Raw genomic sequence first — 21,383 nt, 5'->3', positions numbered from 1 at the left:
CCGAGAACCTAATAGTTTTTGTTCTTCTCTATTCACCATGGCACCACAAGCACAAAGCAAGGGTTTCTTTGCCCTTAGCATATCTCAAAAACAGGCATAAAAATGGGAAACGCTAGTAAAGGCCCTTACATTTAGATATTTTATTTTTGGTCTTTTCTATTTTAAAGAAATTTTTGAGTACATTTTGGCAGTGTTTCAGTTGTTTAGGTTTTGTTGTGTGTTGGGTTTTGTTTTGTTTTTTTTCTTTAATAGACTTTGCAATATGATCAGGTTTGATACAAAATACTTTTAGGGGTTATGATGCAGTTTTCATGGATCTTACAGCAACTGACAAGTGAGCTGTACTTAAAAATCCTCAGAAATCCTGTCCCATGGACACGGTCAAAACTTTAGTCTTTCTGAGGTGCACTGGCTCCTTGTTGTACGGACATCCAGTTACAGGTAGCACATTAACAAAAATATAATTCCAGTGTCATGCTTCATATCTTCAGTAACGTGATGTAAGTGAATGTGTACTAATTACAATGTGAAGCCATCTGGTTAATTTTAAGCTTTCTGGTTTACGTGGCTTCTTTGCTCCTAGACTTTCATTTCAACACTCAGTATGAAGAGAAAAAGAGGTTAAACTGTTGCATTTTGTATACAGGGAACAATTCATGTAGTATACACCAGTCTGTAAAAACTGTAAATGCTATTTTTTTTTATTTTAAACAGTTTTCTTAGTTTACAAAAGATCAATAATTTGTACCTTTTTACACTCTCAGATTCCTGAATATTGACAGATCTTCAAAGGGAGTATTAGCATATGAAATATTAAGATTGACTGTCCTGAAGGTTTTTAAGACACGATAAAGCTAAAATGTCAAGTCTGTTAGACAGCCCCTCTTAACAATTTCGGCAGAGGAACGCGTCAGAAACCACCAGCAAAGCACAGCAACCCCCCGGTGCCACTGTCTGCCTGCACGCTGTTATTTGGTTTCACACTGTTTAAATCCCCAAGGAAAATCACACCTCGCATTCCCTCGCTGGCTGCTGGTGACAGGAACAAGATCCATACTCATTAATGATCACCAGGGCTCCCTCAATGTGGTTGGGTTTGTAATCAACGTAATACTCCTGGGCTGACATGGCAGCCATTTGATGCATGGTCTGTTTTTGCTTCTGCTTCCTGCGCTGTGTTACGAAGCACTGTCTTAGATGCCTTAAGCTGGCTGGAAAGCACTTCCAGGAGACATACAAGACCAAAACCACAATGAGGAAGGAAAAAATCAGTGCCATGGTCCCCGTCACCACCTTGTGTATCTGAACGGCGTTCTCCGAGTTCTCGCCGGGCATGGTCACGGTGATGGCATATGTGGTTGGGTCCCCTTCGCTGTCCTGCACGTCATACGTGGCGGTGGCAGAGCCGTAGCTGAACGTTTGGTCACTGTTGTTCGTTACCGGGGAGAGGGTGTTGACACCGGTTGTGTCTGCCACGTCTTCGCACAAGTGGAAAGCGTACACGGCATCCAGAACATCCTCGCCCTGCGCGTACTCGGGGGTGGCACAGAGCAGGTTGCTGTCGTAGCGACCCTTGAAGTTGCTCAGCCAGGAGGCCAGGGCGCAAACGTTACGGCTGCAATCCCAGGCATTGGCAGAGAGGCTGATGCTAGTGAGGGACTTCCAGGAGTCGAGGACTCGGGAGTCGATGTAGGTCAGCCGGTTGGAGTCCAGCTGCAGGGATTTGAGGTGAGGTACACTTTCGAAAACGTGAGGTTCGATGTATTCGATTTCATTGCCAGAGAGATCCATTTTTTCAAGTTGCCATATCCAGTCCAAAGTGTTTACTACGATGGTAACTTTATTCCTTCGCAAGCAGAGGGAGTGCAGGGAGATGAGCCTGGGAAAATGGGCTAAATTCACTTTCACCAAGTCATTGTGCTCGAGGTGCAGCTCAGTGAGTTTGAACAAGCCTGCAAAAGAGTTTCGAGCCAGGCTCTTTAACTGATTGTATCCTATGTCTAGAAACTTCAGGCTGCGACAGTCCTGAAAAATTCTCACTGGCACGAACTTGATGGCGTTCGACCGCATGTGCAAAGTTGTCAGTTTTCTCAGCCCGTGAAACAGGTCAGGCTCCAAAGACTGTAGGTTGTTGTATGATAAATCCACACTGCGCAAGTTTGGCATGGGTCGGAAAGTGGTGTTGGGCAGTTGGGTTATTTTGTTGGAACTCAGGGTGAGCTCTTTAACTCGCCGCAATTTTTGAAAGGCATTCCCCTCCACTGAGCAAATGTGATTGTGATCCAGATAGAGCCACGTGAGCTGCATTAACCCTGTGAACTGTCCATCATGCAGCTCTGAAAGGCTGTTGTACCGCAGAGACAAGCCCATCATGCCCGACAGGTTGCGAGGCATCTCTGTAAGATTCAGTGATTCACAGTACAAAAGCCTGCCCTCACACCGACATAGCTGTGGACACCCACTATTCACGGCTGGAAGCATTTTAGAAAAGATACCCAGCGTACACAATATCAACCCCGGGGGCTTCCTCAGCAGCCAGTTTAAACAGAGACCAATAAGAAGGAAATCCATTAGCAAGAATATTTCCAAATAGGCTTGAGAATGTCCATTGAATCTTTTCAAAGTCTACATCATATTTTATTTAAGGGGAAAAAAAGAAAACAGAAAACAAAACAAAGCCAGGAAACCAAAGCAAAACAGCAAACGGAACAAACACAGAGGCAAATATTTCACTTTACAGCATGCAGGAGCTGTGCAGCATTAAAGTTCACAGAGATTCAAAGGTAAAATGATAGTGATTTTGTTCATGTTAAATGCTGCAGCAAAGGAAAAAAAAAATCTTTCTTCATGAAAGAATTTAATTAAAAAGTGTCTTACCCACCCTTTTCCAGAGAGTGACAACCTCCATTCAGTTGCTTCCTTTGTGTTTGGACTAATTATATGCAGAGCTAAAAAAGACCCCTCTGTGCTACAGATTCAGTCCCTTTCAATGTTGTGCAAGGCTGGCAAGCTCACAATGTCTCACTTCGCTTCTGCTCAAAGAGCGAAAGGCTTGTCCAGCTAGCTTTTTAGCTGACTCCTAGGACCTGCAAGTTTCAGAACTATGTACATGAGCTTGATCTTCTCCTTCTCCCTCTGTCCTTTTCTCTGCAGTTAACACTGTGGCGTGAAAAAAACTCCAAACTCTTTACTAACGACTCCACAGGATTTGTCAATCTGTTTAATGTCCATCATTTGCAACGACCATTGACCGGCACAACCTTTACTCCATAGAGAGATTACCATTCATTCACTGACCGGCTAAGGGTAGCTTTATTTCCCATTCTTTGTTCGCTTTGCTTGTTAGGTGATGCTTAGAGCAGAGAGAGACAGCAAGAATCCCTTCCCTTCAGTTGAGCAGTATGTTGCTAGAGCATGCAGAGGCACCTAGTGTTCACTGAGTGTCGTAAGCTGCTCATGATTGTACGCCTGCACTGTGCATCTCAGACATGGGCAGATTGAAAAGGGGTGGGCATAAAACCAACATTTGAGCGAACCAGGAAAGTAATATATGCTCTTTGATGAAATGGAAAATACTTTAAGCCTATCTCGCCATTTCTCAAACAGGCACGCACACACAGCCGCACAAATCATCAAGAGCGAGGCAGTGCTAAGTAGGAAGCTTGAGAATTAGGATTCTTTTTTTTTTCTTTTTTTTTTTCTGCTTTTGTTTAAAGTCTGAATTTATAAGCTATTAGCCGGGAGAGGGAGATACTTGATTTCTTGGTTTGGGAAGGAATATGTAAACCAGTATCTTTGGATTGCTTTTTCTCTCTAAATCTGATGATGAGATTTGCATTTCGGAGTCTTGGGGTCGGGGTCTCGGTGGTGGGGAGGGGGGGGGGGGAATGTGTTTTTCTTCTGACATTGTCTAAATAGAGCATGATTTGAAATTCTGTGCATTCTTTCTCATAGAAATGCAGCCAGAGCTCTGCAAATAGGAATGTCTGGTTTCATATAAGCTTTAATTACATTTGGTCTTTTTCCATCCTGCATATTTTGTGTGTGTTCAGCACGTGCCTTTCCTAAAGGCTTTTTTTTTTATTGTTGGTTTTTTGTTTTTTGGGTTTTTTTTGCAGTGTACACTATGGCACACAAAATTATAATTCTTGCAGCATAAAGATTGCTTTGCTTTTGGAAAAAGATCAATGCATAGGTTACTCTGAACATGTCGGCAGCATGCAAAGAAAGGGTTTAATACCCAATCAGTAAATAAGTTTTGCAGCTTGTGCTGGTTTTTGGTCCGTGTACCAACAAAATCCTTGCCTGATCTTTTGCAGCCCTCATTTTCTATGGGAAATGCATAGACAATGGATGTTCTCTGTGATTTTTACTGAATGAAAAATATATGATACTTCTGTCAGGAAAATGCTGGCTGTCTTTTCCTATTATGAAATAGAGTCTAAAGCCTGTGTGCTGGTGAATGCAATCAAAGCTGACAGCTCCCAATTCTGCATGAATTCTCTATGAAGAAGTTTCACATGGAAATACAATCATTGCAGAAGATTTTGCTAATTTTAAGTTGATGTCAGTTATGAGATGCTAGATGCAGAGCAAAACCATTACCTTTGCTTTCTTTTTCACAATCATGTTAATTAAAAAAAAAAATATCTTTCTGAAGGATTTGTTGCAGAGCTGTGAAATCCTAGAGCTGTTCGTTGTAGCGGAGTGTGGCTGGCTGCTGCGAGTGTGTGCTGGTAGAGATCAAGAAATGCAGTAATTTGGTGCAGTAAAAGTTGCTTTACAGGAGTCCTGGAAAACTTAAGCTCTCGTGCATAAAAATGTGGGAAGGACATGAATTGCAAATGTATTTGCCAAAAGAAGTGTTAAATAAATTACAAATATAAAACACTTTGCGGTGTCAGAACCTGGGGATCAATGTGCTTTTATGCTCCCAATTCAGTTTATTTACATTTTTCTGTTGTTCACAGCCCTTGCATTTCAGTGGTTTCAAAGCAAAAATGTGATGCTTTAATAGTATGTGAACCTTTTCTACGTTTTAGCATTTGAGTAGGAAAGCCGAATGTGGTTTTCCTCTCCCAAGATCATACTGTTTTATTCAAAGCAGACTGTTTATGCAAGTGTCCACTGGTTGCAGTACACCTTAATTCTGTTTCTCAGTACACAAAAGCAGGCAGGAGAGCAATGACAGAACCAAGAGAAAGAGCATTGAAGCAGAAGAGTCTACATAAACCTTCTCCAAGAATGTATTCCAGATTGCATTTCTGACTATTTTCATGCAATTAGCAGGGGGAGGGGGAAATTAAAAAGGTGTCTCGAACTTTATATATACCAAAAAAAGCTTCAAAGCAATAAGGTTCTATTCCTTAAAAGACTGCAACCCTATGAGTCTTCATGGGGGAGGTCTTAATGCCTTCTCCCATATCACTGTTTGGGGAGAATTCTGCAACAGTAGCCCTAAAAAATTCAGCTATGTCTTCAAGGAAAACTGTCATTTTCTGCAAATCAGATGATGATAGTGATCACTTAGTTACCATCTAAATGCTATGTATAAGGTGAAGAATTCCTCTAGTAGAGATGAAACTCCTTGATACATCAGTGTGAAGAGCTGAATACTTTTTTTCACTGCTGCTTCTTGCTGTCACCTGGGATACAGCTTGGATCCTAACCAATCTGCCTATTCCCACACTGGCATATAATCTATTATCATTTGGTTTCCAGAGGCAGAAATAAGAGTAGACAGTAGCAAACCTATATAGCATCAGCTGGGAGACTGACAACTAGAATTAGGGACCCAGATTTAATGGCCCTAAGCACACTGCCTTGAAGCTCTGACAGAGGTCTATTGCATGAGGCACTCTGCTCTTATTTGTCCAAAAGTTGTTTGTAAAAAAGAATCCAGGTAGCCTTAAAATGAGACACTTGAGGCTGTGATGCTGAGGCAGAGGCAGTGACCAAATTCAATAACTGTGGCACATGGATCTGAAAAGACTAACTGGGGTGAATATATGTCTTAGCCCTGAAATATCTTGGGGAAGTTTGGTTTTCTTCTATGTTCTTTAAATGTACTTCTTTTGCAATAAAACTCGGAATCCACTTTGAACATTATTGTAGTGCAAAGGGCTTAATTTCCACTGTCTGAGCTGTTATCACAGCCAAACTGTTAAGTTTACACATTTTCTGAAGTTTCAAAGCCTCTGGCAAATCTCTATAAATTAATGGATTTAAATTAGCTTTATTAAATGTGCTATTATAAAACATTTTAAGAAGCGCAAACTAAGTTTGTGTGTATTTAAGGGAGATTGATTAAATCAATGTAAAGTAGGTTATAGAGGAACAACATGAGTAAAATTTTAGAAAGTTTAGCCGGGAAGCTCTTTCTTGTAGTCATGACAAGCGTAATTCACTGACAACACCCTGCAGTGATTGTCAAAATTGTTCAGGTTGAAAAAGGAAAACATTTTGCAATGTATTGAGTCTACACATTTTTAATATTGTGTTCAGATTAACATCACATATCATTTAAGTAGCCTCAGAATCGTTTCCTTCTTACTGAATCCTTGTATTGAGTGGCATTACTGTTTGTGCCTAGATATTTAACCTGCCTGAGTTTGCTATCCACTCCAGATGGGGTTGGGACAGAGTGAGTAAGATCAGAGTCTGGCCACTATTGTCTAACTATGCATATATACATCTTTTAATATATTAACCAGCAAAATACAAAAGGACAGAACAGTAAATTAAATACTGAGTAGATTTCTTCCTTGTATTTTCTGAGTGGTTTCTATCGGTATAAGAAGAAGTGGGACTTTTAGCGGTGACTTTAATTTCCTTTCAGGAATGGACAGACTCAAACCTTGGCCTTACATGGTAGTCTTTAATTTTCAAGGGCACTGAACCATGGCATTTTGTATAAAGGAAACATTTAAAAACAGAAAAGGGAAGAAAAAGATGTGAGTCAAAGTAAAGCAAATTAAATCTGTTATTTCTCTGGTATTTATATCTCAGTCATCCCTGACATTTGGCTGGATGTTCCTTCTGTGTAGGATTTAGGGTTTCAGCTGATAAGAAGTCCATCACCTATATAACGTGTCTTTTAGTAAATATAAAAATGTACTATATTATGCAAGCTTTGGACCAAGATATTCCTGGTGACTCCAGATGTCAAAGTGATAACTACCATTAATTTCTTTTAGTGCAGAACGGAAACATTGGATTTGTTACTACCTTTAAATAATAGATATTCTTGTTTAAATCACCTTATTGTTTCTGACAATGTGATAAACGCTTTTCTCTCTCATAGCAGTCATTCCGTTCTCATCAGCAGCCACATTCAATAGCAGGTAGTCATGTATAGCTCTATAAAGTCACTCACAGAAGAGACCTATCTGCAGAATTGTCAGTGCTGTGTGGAAATGTCAATTTTTAGGAAAATATATCAGTGGTTAGATGAAGTGTCTCTCTTCTCTGTTTATTACTGGTAGACTACTTGAATAAGCTAAAGAATTACTGACTCTCTTAAGTATCTGTGAAATTGCCTATGGATTTCTGGACATGCTGTCAAAACTGTAGGCAGTGTTATTGGTTGTGAATGTCCAGGTATAAAGGAAAAATGATAACAAGTAAAAACTATCTTTTTCTGATTAATCAACACATTGCTGAAGGTCATGTAGCATCTTGGTTAAGCAAAGACTGGTGTGTTACAGTCAAGTTACCAGGTTGTTGGAACTCCCGGGTTTTAGGGAAACTGGAAATTTAAAACTTGGTTTTCAATTAACTCTTGCTGATTTGTCTCTCTCAAAATGTCTTGGGAAGTCTTGGAGGAAGTATGTGTAGAGTGCAATGATTAACAGTTGTAAAGGATTTAGTTAGTCATATTTAATTGTAAATCAATTAGTTCCACCTTCAGAAATGCAAAGCTAGACACTTCAGAAAGGTTTGTCTCAAGACCTTCCCAAGCATTCCTGGAGGTGCCAGGGAATGAACTGTAATTGATTTCCAATTAGCTTAAGAATAAAGAGGGTCAGAGCTTATCTATACACTTTTATGCTCTTCTACTGTTGATAGTTCATCTGTAAGGATTTTTTATTATTAATAATATTGTGCTAAATTCTTTTATTTGTGTTTTAAGGCTCCTTTTTACTGAAAGGATTCGGTCCTTACATGGAGGTAGCTAATCTAAGATGACTGGTGACGCCACTGCATCTCTTGTTGGTTGGTTGGTTTATCTGGGTGTATTTACTCAGGTTCATCAAGCTTGGGAGAGGTTGGATGATGGTTCAACCATGACTACACTGCAGAGTGACAGAACAGCAGGGTTAGCTAGGATTGTGAAAACCTCCCCTGTAGCCAAACCAGTTATGGCCATAAACCCATCATGTATCCATTACTTATTGACAACTCGTGTCCTTCCCCAAAATAACTTGTGTTGCTCAGAAAGCTGTCAAGTCCCACCTGGGGATGCAGGTATAACCATGCCAGCAAACTCTTGCTGTAGGGAGGTCATCCGTGTTACATTGGGATAGCCTTCCTGATGCAAAACAGTTCACACTTTTTATCAATGACGTGACTTTAGTGGCAGTAAACACTTTTTAGCCTTTCAAGGCACAGGAAGTAAAGAGAATTGAGAGGAATTTATTAAATCAATTATTAAAAGCTAGGATGAACAAGTTAAAAGCTGTTCCTGGCAGTCTCCTGGAAAGTCTTTTTACAAATGGATGAACAACCCTTGGAAAATTTTCCCTGAGCAGAAAATCTGTTCTTTTCAGTATTAAACAATTTGTCGTTCTTAATCCCTTTCCTTTGCTCCTTTCCAAATGTATTTTAAAGCACAGTCAGAAAAGACAACAAACCTTATGCTCGCCTTTGTAGATATATTATTTCAGAACATATAGGTTGGTGGTAAAGTCAGGGCTAAACTAGTATTTTGAAATGGAATAAAGACTTACTGAGTTCTCTTCCATCACAGAGGGTACCATTTGACCTAACTCTGAAGGGGTTGTTTTACAGGGAAGTTCTGCTTTTCGATAATGTTACCTGGAAATAATATAATCTGAAATGTTCTCAGATCCTACTCCTGGATTTACTGAAGACCTGAACAATATGAGCTAGGTTGTGTAGGCATAGAAATAGATGTGGGACTGTAGCAGAGCGTCTATAGAAAACAGGCAATTAGATCTTTGGCAGACTGTATTATTTTCAGTTAGATGTGCGTCTTGGTATATTTTGGTAGATAGAGAAGGCAGGATTTTTACGTTTCTGTCCTTCTGTTCTGATGATATTCATAATCTGAAGGGAAAACTCAGGATAAAATGTTCAAAATCCTGGTTGCTTGTGTATTGCATCTTATTGGGAGATTAGAGGGAATCTGAATCATAAGCTCATACGCAGAAGTAATAATGCAGAAACCAGGCTGAGGACTCAGATTTCTGATAGAAGTCATTGTGATTTTTGCAAACTTAAAGCGACGGTTTGTTGACTACCTGAAATATTTATGACTTCATTACGTATTATTTGCAACTGATGTAATGTCTAAGAGAAATAACCACAGGTCAGGAGTCTCAGAAGGACACGTTTAAAGGCATAACAAAAGATAGTCATACCATCTAAAAGAAAGAGAATAACCTGACCTTTTTTTAAAAAAAACAAACAACAACAACGACAAAAAAAACCAAAACACACACCAAAAAACCAAAAAACAAGACCCACTTAAAAATACTGGGGCAATATTGAATGGTTGCATATGGTGTGGGTGGTTTGTGTGTGGTGTATGTGTAATCATAGAAACCCAGCCCTGCTCAATAGCTGATTTAATTTTGTGGGATCCAATGGCAGCCTTTGAAATGTGCCTTTCTGACTCTTTTTCAGTTTTATTTCAATATATTTATATGTCTGTGCTAAAGACTTTTTATGTCTTATAAGGAAGAAATGTACAGTGTAATCAAAACGTTGTGTTGCTCCTTTACTCTCAATAAATGTATGGAAAGGTATAGTAAATTCTGGTAACGTATCCAAAGATCCTGAATTTAGCTGCAGAGCTATAGAAAGCATATGTGAACCACATTCTCAACAGATGTACAATAATATGCATGTAAATTACCCTCACATTATATATGGTTTTAAAGGTGAAACAGTAGATTTGGGGGGCAAATAGTAACAAAGCTGTAGGGTTTACTTCAGATACATTTCAGAATCATATTTCCTCTCCTACTGCTCTAATTTTGAATCTTTAATGTTCATGTAAAATGAAGAGCTTATTGTTTCCTAAGACTCAATTTATGTTGTAAATGAGTGGAAAGATGCATAATCAACTTGAAAAGACAGGAAAAGATCAGCCTGTTTCTCAAGATACAGAACATTTTACTGTGTGTTTTGAATTCTAGAGACAATTTTTAAAGAACACTTGGCTTCTGCTCTTTTTTTTTTTTTGTAGTGCAAATTAATTATAATTTGACAAGAGTGTGCTTGATTTTCTTCTTCAGATTTGGTATAGAGCCAAGCTTTATTAGTTAAAGCCTCTAAATCAAAATCAAAGGTCAGGATCTGTGAAATGCCTGTGGCTCAAGATATATTGTAGTTCTTTCCCCATTATTCAGAGATTTTTGTCTATGAAAAGGTGTTTATGCGTTTAAGTGGGTGCTGTATGTTTCATGCGTGGCTGTGGAAGAATAACCATTCTTCATGATTACATCAGTAACGTTCCTAAAAGCAGTCCTAAAAATGGGGGAAATCATTGGTGTGAAACTCCAGAACTATGAAACTTCTCTGTGGTCTATAAGTGCGGGCTGTGGGTTCACGCCCAACACAGCATGTTGTCAGGGTTCATGTTCCACAGCATGTCGTACAGCAGTTCTTCTTCTCCTGCCAGCCCTGTGGATGATGGGCAGAGAAGCTGCTCCCAAATTTCTCCCAGCATCATCCCTCAGCCCCCAGAATCCCTACTGGCATCGCCTTGGCCGTTGCTGGATGGGGCCCATTTGGGGAATGGGCAGGTAGGGGACAAAAGGTGGTTAGGGAAGCAGTGATAGTGATTGCCAGGTATGCCCACAGAGATCAGAAGGGGAGTGAGAATGGCAAATAGGCATTGTTTCTGTACTTAAAAACTTGATTGAGCAGTGCCTGAGCAGAGGCATTAAAGATACCTAGCTATTAAAAACAAACAAACAAACAAAAAACCAAAAAATTCCTGGAAGCAATACTATGTGTCCTCATCCTTGCTTTGCTTATTCTAATTGTATATTGGGTTTTTGCTTGTTCTATGTCCTTGTTCTTCCTACACCTAGGGTTTTCTTTTCTGTTTTCAGCTCTTAATTTCAGGGATTGTCTCTTCCTATGTCCCTGCATAATGCCCAGCATGGACTATCTTTTGCTGTGTCCTAATGACTATGATAATAGTCAACACAGCTTGGGTGTTCGAGGCAATAATTGTTGGACAAGAATAAATGAATTACAATGCTCCCAGATACATCATCTATACAGCTGAGGTTTGCTCACGATGTCTTTCTGCAGCCTTTTTTGCTAGCTGAGGTTGGACTATACCCTGACATTAGGTCAGCAGAGGTCACTTCTAGCTATTTTCATGGCCATGAGGGCCATGAAGGCAGTGGGCATTAGAAGACATTGAAAATGTAGTGGGAAAATGCTTCCCTAGTGCCAGAGGGATGAAATGGAAGGTATTTGCTTCTTTACCTTCTGCCCAATGAAAATGATATTGACAGCAGTTATAAAAGCATTTATCAAGGGGGGGGGGGGAACCCAAACCAACACCCAAACCAACCCCAACCCCAACAACCCCACCCCCCTCCCCCCCACCCCCACCACCTTTGATACCTACTGCTTTTTCTTCGTCCTCAGTCTGACAGCCCACGGAGCCTCTTGGATGCATCTGCAGCACTGCAAAGTAATGCTGACCTTGGGATACTTCCCTGAAACACAGTCAGCTCTGAGTCTTTTGAGATGTGTTCTCTGACTTTCTGGATTTTCTGGCACCGTTGTATCCATTAAAGACTGATTAGATTTAAGAAATCCAAAAGACCAAACAATACTTTCATATTTCTTTATTTATGTCTAATAATATTGCCAGTAATATTCCAGTATATGAATTCCAGGATACTCTATACCTAACCTGATGCATGAAAAACGGGGACAGTATACTATTTCTTTCAGAGGCAGAAAAAAAACCAGTTTACTTATTGATTGGATCTTGCTGTATTGCCTAGAGATGAGGGTAAAAAGTGAATTAGCTGCTTTCAAGGACTATTAAAGAAATACATATTTTTTCATAATACTTGATTAATTGCTTACAGTACTTGTTTTACTTAAAACTGCAATTTAAGATTGCCCTCTAGTCAAAAGAAAAATGTGATAAAAATGTGACTTGAAACCAGGCAGAAAGTTTTCTAAAGCCCTTTGGGATTAATTCCAGTAATTACTCAATCGGACATTTCCCAGAGAAACAACCCTTTATGTATGAACTCCATTAATCATAATAACGTAGTTCACATGTCAGATACTTCTGTCCAGTCACTTCATACTTTACATTTGTAAAAGACTAATAAAAATCTTCACTAAATATGAGAAAATATTAAACTGCTTTCAAAAAATTCCAGTGTACGTGTATAGATTTTAAATCGGTTTTGGTCCTGTGAGGTGGGATGTGCTTATGTCCACAGATACACTGAAATTCCAGGCTGTAGCTGTCATCGAAATCATGTCTCCTGCTAATTCTGTATAATTTCATTCACAGAACCTTAAGGATGTTCCTGCTATCTTTTCTCCTCTGAACTGCCTGGAGAGGTCTGGTTTGTCTGTCCAGTTGTAAACATTTTATTAATTTGCTTATGTCAATAATTGGTCTTTTATAAGACCTGTATGTAGGAAATAAAAATTCTACTTTAGATCATCTACAAACATAAGAGTGAATTCTTTTTTCTTGCATATGAATTATTACACATTATTGGAACTTCACAGTGAATGTGGAGTAATTGGCTTTGATGATAAGCAACTCTAAGAAGGTTTTTGTTATGTTTGTCAGTGTTTCATCAGCTGAAGATACTCTGTAATATTATCCTGTGTTAAAAAGTGGTGGTTAAATGCTCATATTTGAAGAATTTACCATGCTTTCCTTTTCAGATTCTGGCATGGTTTTGTTCTTTTGAAGCTGAAAAGTGAAATTATCTGTGTTCTGATGAGAAGTGATAAATATAATCTTTTGCTGAATGTAGATAAAAGATGTAGGCAAATGAGCTGGTTTTAGCATAGCCTCCTCGTGCATGTTCTGACTTCTCAAAAGCTGAGTGGGGAAATAGTGCCTTGTCTTTGGAGATGTACTTGATTTTTTATTTTATTTTATTTTATTTTATTTTGGTTTATTTTATGTCATTATGGAGCAATAGGCAACGTACATAGACTGTGATGACTGACGCTTTCCGTTCAGGGTTTTTGCATGTCAGTTGTCATTCTTTGCACACTCCAGTAGATGGCAACTCCAGTCTTCTTGACATTTATTCTCCATTCAGACTAGTAATATTTTCTGTGTCCACCCCCCCCCCCCATCTATACAAATGGCTACGAGTTTCACAGAATATTGATTCAATCTTACTTTTATTGAAATCACCACATAGTATCTGAGCCGAACTCAGACAGTACCAAAAAGAAAAAAAATAAAGAGGCCTGTAAGCACCAATCCTCCTGGATCATAAAGCACATCTTGATTCCCCCATAACTTTTAAAAATATTTTAGGAGTTTTCATAAAAAGGATTAGTACCCAAAACTTCTTTTTATGTGAAATAAGTGAATGGGTTGGCTGCAAAGATAGCATACTGGCTCTAAGTTTGATGGTTTGACTGTAAAGCATATAGTCTGTACCTCCCTGTCGTTAATGTTCAAGTGTTTATTTTTGCGACGCACAGTAAATACTTGATCGGACTTTTTAAAAGTTGCAAATGATATTTCTTTGTCAACTTGATAATGATGTACGTAGGTACGCCTCGTGTGGGGTTAAGGCATTGTATGATACATGAGAATATTCTGAGGTTCCCCCTCTTGCTGCTGTACTCGGCCTGCTCTCTTCCTGCTTTTATTCTGTCCTACCAACTCTATTACCAAAGCATCAGTGCAGAGGAGTCTGTTTCTCCATTTTCCTCTGCTGACTTTCACAACTTAAATACTTGCCTGTAGAATGTGAACACATAAAACAAAGCATCTCTCTGTGAATGAATGCCAGACATCAACAACAGGCACAAAAGATTGTGCTTGCTCTTCCTGGGATGGAGGCTAACGATAATAACAGTCACACAGAGCATCCTTTCTCTCTCTCCCTGCATCCAGACTGTAGTTTAATTTTCAAATCACTTCCACTGTGTGAAGCAAGGTTTTATTTTGTGGTTGATGGTTAAAAAGGGGTGCAGTGAGGGGCAGTTAATGTTTATTTTCATTTTTTTTTTAATAAATACAGATCTAAATTCAGAAGAGTGCATGCTGCTTCTCAGGCTGTGTTGTGATTGTTTACCTCCTTCATCCTTAGAGAGTTTTCAGTAACTGCGTAAGAAACTTTTGAACTGCCACTGTCTGTAACAGCAGTGATGCAGTTTGATACTAGGTCTTACCTATACAGATACAAACATTTATTGTTTAAAATAAACTGCAAAAAGTTCTAAAGCAGAGCAATGTTTAAGGCCAGATTTAGATGTTCATGCTTTTATTGGTTTAGTAAAAACCTTGATTTTCAACCCAGACTGGATCAGTCTATGGACATTTTTACTTCACAGAAACAGTATTAAAATAAATTATGCTCATATAGGACAAGTGGAATATTCGTCCATTTAAGCCTGACTGATTTTTATGTAACAAATTAGTGAGCAAGGTAATTAAATCTCTTTTGGGTGCCTGTTTCATCTCTGGAAAGGATCCCAAGAACCTCAGAAAACTGACTTTTGGTTTATATATAGGTCCTGGGTCTATTGCAGCTAAGTGGCTTGTTTCTCATTATCTCATTTAGTGCTACAGAAACTACTCCACCAGAGTCTTTATTAAAACTTGCTTAAGGCTAGCATTTTCCCTTGGGTCAATAATGACTTTAGAGGAATGGATGTAGAAGCTAGATTTGTTCTAGCTACTGGAATGAATTATTTCTCATTGAGGCCCTGAGGCTAGTATTTCAAATTCGCCACCAGGCACTTCATCAAAAATTCTATTCCAGTATTGAAAAGACCTTCTGCTCCTATTACTAAATGCAGAGCCTACATTTGAAGATCTCCCCCCCCCCCCCCCCCCAAACTATACACCTATACATTTCTTTCTGCTGAAAACCCATCAAATCACCACCTGCCTGAATGAAGATGTGGTTTAGAAATGTATCCTGAAGACCTCATGCATAGGGGACATGGTTGCCCATTATTTCCAGTTAAAATATGGAACACACGCAAAGCATCAAGCTAACTTCTGCAATGCTCTTACTGGTAAAAGCCATTAAAATCCTACAGCTCATTTTCCTGGTGTGAGCATGGTATTTATGAGAGGGGTAGTGTGGAAATACCATTTCTTCCTGCAAGTCCTCGCTCATAAGTAATCCAAACAACATCAGCATTGCTTATTGTTGCGTATCATAGAATCACAGGATGGTTTGGGCTGGAAGGGACCTTTAAAGGCCATCTAGTCCAACCCCCTGCAATAAGCAGGGACATCTTCAACCAGATCAGGTTGCTCAGAGCCCTGTCCAGCCTGGCCTTGCATGTTTTCAGGGATGGGGCATCTATAACTTCTCTGGGCAGCCTGTGCCAGTGTTTCACCACCCTGTCCTCGTTTTGGCTCACTCCCACCTGTATGGACCAGTATCTCAGCTATAAGGGGTAACCAGTCCTCTACTCAAGAGAGAGGTGGGTACTCACCATGGGTCACCCTGTGGTTTTACCTGCATGAACACAGAAAGGACGTGAGGAAGTGGGATGGAAAATCTACCTCGACCCTACAGGCAGCGGTATGTGAGTTGCAAGGAAAAACAATCCCAAAGGACTATCTTGGTTTAACCCCAGCCAGCAACTGGGCAACAGACAGCTGTGTGCTCACTCCTCCTGCCCCTGCGGTGGGATGGGGAAGAGAACTGGGAAAAATAAACCTCATGGGGTGAGATAAAGACAGTTTAATAGGACAGCAAGGGAAGAGAAAATAATAATAGTAATAGTAGTAATAGAATATACAAAAGAAATGATGCACAACACAATTGTTCACCACCCGCTGACTGATGCCCAGCCCAGCCCTGAGCAGCGATCGCTGCCCCCCAGCCAACTTCCCCCAGTTTCTATACTGAGCGTGGTGCCATATAGCCGGGAACATCCCCTAGGTCACCTGGGTTCAGCTGTCCTGGCTGTTCCCCCTCCCGTCGTCCTGTGCCTCCCAGCCTCCTCACTGGCAGGGCAGCACAAGCAGCTGAAAAGTCCTTGACTTAGCATAAGCACTGCTCAGCAGCAACTGAAACATCAGTGTGTTATGATTATTCTCACACCAAATCCAAAACACAGGGGTGTACCAGCTATTAGGAAGAAAATTAACTGTATCCCAGCCAAAACCAGGACTCACCCTCATCGTAAAAATGTCTTCCTTAAAATTTCTATCCCCTCATATGAGCAAGGCTTTCTGAAACATGCAGTACCTCAATAAGTAATAAATAAATAAATAAATAAATGACATTTTTCTAGTTTGGAAAATCTGCTCATGTTGATGGTAAGATAAAATATTGACTTAGAAAATACTTTGGACTTATGATCCCCAAAACATATCGCTAGCTTTCCCATTACTGGTCTGGCTTTTAAAAGTGATCATGGGAAGTTTACAAAATGTAATAGGACAGAAACATTTGTTCTCTTTCAGTGTTTTTACAGACTGAAGTATCTGTTGAAATTCAGAGGTGTTTGATATTAAAAAGAGATTTGCAATGGATAATAGGCAGACAGGTGTTTGGCTTTTCTTTGTGCTTGTCAAGGACAAAGTCTTCCAGCACATTACTTGGATAGCTCACAAGCACATTCACATTCTCATCTTATTTTTTCTTGCTGACTGGATTTTCCCCGAGTGCTATGTTCAGAGATTTCAAATGCAACATTACCTAAAAGGTGCCAGTAAAATCTGAATCAAATGGTGTATGTTATGATAGATACTGCATTTTAACTGCTATATCTGTAGCCCAATATTAAATATAAATAATTATTTTTATACATACAGTGAAATTTTCCCTATAACCATTTCCACAGTTTATTTCTAGCCCAACAACTGCAGGAATTGAAAAAGAAAAATCCTCTCCTTTTGCTCTATGCCATAAAACACACTCCTTACTTTTCATTACAAAGTAGATTTTTCCAGATGTTTCTATACAAAACAGAATAGACCAGTTTAGCAACTACCTTAGACTGTAAAAAATATTTTTTTCTTTTTTGCAATGTGTTTATTCTGTATTGGAATTTTAGAAAGCTCAGTTTTAGGCAGCATCATAGCAAGGATAATTGAGTAAATTCTGTGTACAGGTAAGTTTTTCCTGACAGTTTATAAGGCTGAAACAACATTTCACATAGTAGGAAGAAAAAAAAACCTTCATATGAAATTTGTAATCCAGGTTTAATCAAAATATCAGGAAATTGAAAAAAAATTTACAGACACAGTGTATAAAGAATCATAGAACCATTTAGGTTGGAGACCTTTAAGAGCATCGAGTGCAACCATAAATCTAACTCGACCAAGTCCACCACTAAACCATGTCCCTATGAACCATTTCTTTTATGTTACATTTAATCCCTAAGAGAAAAAGGCAGAGTTTTAGCCAAGATATGACATCACCTTTTGCATGAACGTTCTCTATTTAGTTTCCACTTTTAACAGTAGTGCTCCAGTACAATAGTGGAGCTTATTTTAGGTGCTTATTATATTTTTATCTTTTAAAAATCTTTTTACTTGAAATCTAAATTAAGTTAGACTTCAGTATTGTTGTTTGGTTTTGGGTTTGGTTGTGGGATTTTTTTAGAATACGGAGAATAGGCAGAATATGAAGAACTTGTGTTCTGATCTAAAGATCTTCAGGAGCTAAATTAGACTGTTACCAAAATCATGGGATGTGGATGTCTGAAGTACCTTTGAAGCTCTGAGTCTCAGTCCTGACAGTATTTTGGAGCCTCCTTGTAAATAATCTTTTATGTGGATGTTCCCATCTAACCCAGTCTTCTTAAAGAAATACAAACTGCTATAAATAAGAGTTTAAAAGTCCCTCTGCTCTTTTTAACGTGATTCTTTCTATTGGTTTTAGCTTGGCAAGTCATTGCAACATAAAACTAGGTTCATAGGAGTGCAATGGATTTAAGAAATCACTTGGTCCACCTTTTTCCTCTAAGGCAGTATCAATTTTGTCATTCCTGACACATCAGCTCCTCCTGTAAACTTCAGAACTGAAGACTTCTCAATGAAATCTATTTCCATGCTTCAGCTTTCAAATTCTGGGAGTTTAACAAGCCCAGTGCATCCAAGCTTTTACTGTTGGTGGAGTTTTTTGCTGATCTGTGGTAGCTGTGTTTGATCTTTTTTGGATCCATTCTAAATGGTCCACATTTTCTTGATATACGGTGCCCAAAAAAAAATCCCATGGTATTTAAGCAGAGACTTTGCTAGTTCAGAGAACAGCATCTCCCTGGCTGCAGTTGGGTCTTTTTTGCCTGGGAATGGTGCTTGCCTTTTCCACAGCTGGGTGACACTGATGACTCATGTTCAGCCTCTGATGCACAAAAGCCCCTGGAACCTTTTTCTGTGTGTTTTCTACATAGCTACTACTTGTTTTGTGTTTTATAGCTGGTTATTCCTGACTGAGTGAACATCTTGCACATGACCCTGTTGGAGAGCATCTCTTCTTCTTTTTTTTTTCTTTTTTTTTCTTTTTTTTTTCTTTTTTTCTTTTTGAGGACGTAAGTGCAATTTTATCAGAATCATTTCGAATTTTTATTCTGCCCTCCAAAGTACTTTCAGTGCTTCTCAGCTTGGTGCCACCTCCAAATTTAATAAGCGTATTCCGTGTTCTATCACCTAGGTCATTAATGACAATATGAAACATTGATGGACCCAAAAAAGACCTTTCTGTATCATTTCCAAGTGAGTCAAAGAACTGCTTTTAGTTAGCAAGCTCATTATATGGCATGGATAATTACATTATATTAATGAAACTGGGTAAAAGAAGGACATACCTGCATCTAACAATGATGACGGAAGAAGAACTCACGTATCCTGAGATTTCCTTTTCTTCTGTCAATTTTTGCCTGAGTTAAAGTTATCTGACTGTGCTTCGTTACCATCTAAGGCTCACAGGCAGGACACAGGAAGAACAAAACAGGTTTTCTCCTTCTCATTCCAGGGCTGAGCTGGGCATTTAGAGTCCTGTAATGAGAAAGAACGAGTGTTTAAGTAATGTCCATAAGCAATGTAAGACATGCTTCATTCCTCTGTCTGCCCAGAAATCCTGTACAAATAAACTCTGTAATTTAAATAAGGAAACTTGCAAGGATTTACAATAAAAGGGATTTTCTTCCCATTTCCTCTGATCCCATGGATACTTACAGAAATGAAGCCTCCATCTTCACTATTTCAACTGGGTAACAGGCCTTCCCGTAGAGCTCAATGATGCTAAGCATTCATTTAAATGCACAAATCTCTTTGTGATGAATTATGTATTTTCTTAACTTTTATTTTAATATGAAACAGGATTCTAAAAAAAATATTTTGCATGTTCTACTGTTGAAATAGATACATCTCATTTCTAGCTGTAAAGTTTCTCTGAGAAGACATACTACATTCATATACCCTGTCTCTACGAGCTTGACATAACATTTGAATTACTGATTACCTGCATTATGTGTGACAGTTCATGGAGCTGGACAGCTATGCCCCTGAGGACTCTCAAAGGCATTAACTATTTCAGAGAAGTCCTGGAATATATTATAACCATTAAATGGCATGTATATTTGCCTGCCTTAAGCTGTAAGACCTCAGTGTTATCCCACTTAGTTGGTGGCCATCATATATGCAGAATATATTCACTGGGAGACGCTTTTACTTTTGGTTTGCTCAGTTGAAATCAAGCTTCTGTTGTTTTTTTAGTACTGTTATTCTCCCGGGAATACACAAAGAATTTTGGTTTGGTTTGTTGGGATGGTTATTTGCAAGCCCACACACAGACAATAAATGACAAGCTGATATGATTTTTTGTTATCTAAACAGCATTTCCATGAAACTTTGGCTCATGTGGAATAATCTATTATATTATTACTTACAATTTATTTGACACCTGTCTGCTACTCTAGACACTTCTAGCTATTTAAAGTATATCTGTAGCTTCCAGTACGATAGTATTTGTGCACTTCCAATGTTTTTCTTTATGTCATTTATCTTCAAAACACCTGTGAAATATTCCTGCTTATAAATAGTGAAGGTAGACAGAGTCTGAACTAACATAGCAAACACCATGCAGGAATCCTATGCTTATGCAAAGTGTTGTGCTTCAGAAGTCATAAACTGGCACCCTGGGCATCCCTCCCTTCTGCAGCTTGTTGCATAAAACACATCATGCTCAGCTTATCCCCACATAGCATTTGATTTCCATGTCTATAAGGTTGTAATACTTTAATGAGGCATGTAAAGAAAAAAGAACAGCTTGTCCAGACCTGGCTTATTCTTTTGTATTTCTCATTCTTTTATTTTTATCTTAGGTTTTGTTTCATGTTAACCTGCCTCTCAGAAGAGGCTGACCATCACACACCGGCTATTTCACTGGCTGTCTCAACACCCAGGCACTTACGTGCCCGATCTCATCAGTCCTTGGTAGACCAGATAAGTCATGCTGTCTTCTAAGCATACATTTCCACCATGGAGTCTGTAAAGGGCTGGCAGCAGGTGGACTCAGAGCTATCTGCTCAATCCTTTTGACATCAGAGGCTTAAAATCTCATAGAAGTATTTTGCTGAATCATGTTACAGTTTTTAAATGCTCTGTATAATATGAAATTTCCCCCAGTGCAGCTTCAAACCTCATGTCCCTTATTAAATGCTATAGGGATTTTTTTTTTTTCCTAATGTGGTAAAATCTATCACCTCTATTACTAAGTATGATTTTCTTCTCATTTATTGTTCCTGCTACTCCTTCCTGTAGGGCATAAGTGATTCCTGCTGCTTGGCTTTGGGGGGTTGCAGCGGGAGGTGGCCACATGCCAACGACCATGCAGGTTTGAGGTGAGGTGGTATTTTTCCTGCATGTAAGCATCACCCATGCAGAAGCATTTGCAGAAGCAATCCCCAAAGCAATCCTGACGCCTATGCCATCTGCATAGCCCTTGAAACAGGTAATGCAGAGTGTGTCTTTT

At 39.1% G+C, this 21,383-nt stretch overlaps 2 protein-coding genes across 3 annotated transcripts in view; one reads left to right on the top strand and one right to left on the bottom strand.

Annotated features, from left to right (window-relative positions):
• The window catches only part of CTNNA2 (catenin alpha 2), a 515,202-nt gene that overhangs the window by 349,641 nt on the left and 144,178 nt on the right, over positions 1-21,383 (top strand). The window lies entirely within an intron of this gene.
• On the bottom strand, positions 226-3,474 carry LRRTM1 (leucine rich repeat transmembrane neuronal 1). The gene has a single exon (XM_037387533.1). It carries the CDS (start codon positions 2,569-2,571, stop codon positions 1,006-1,008), a length of 1,566 nt encoding a protein of 521 aa, XP_037243430.1. The 5' UTR covers positions 2,572-3,474; the 3' UTR covers positions 226-1,005.

Source organism: Falco rusticolus, chromosome 1 (genome assembly GCF_015220075.1).
Source record: "Falco rusticolus isolate bFalRus1 chromosome 1, bFalRus1.pri, whole genome shotgun sequence".
NCBI lineage: Eukaryota > Metazoa > Chordata > Aves > Falconiformes > Falconidae > Falco > Falco rusticolus.
Note: the sequence above shows the minus strand (reverse complement) of the source record. Positions and strands in the feature narration are given on the sequence as shown.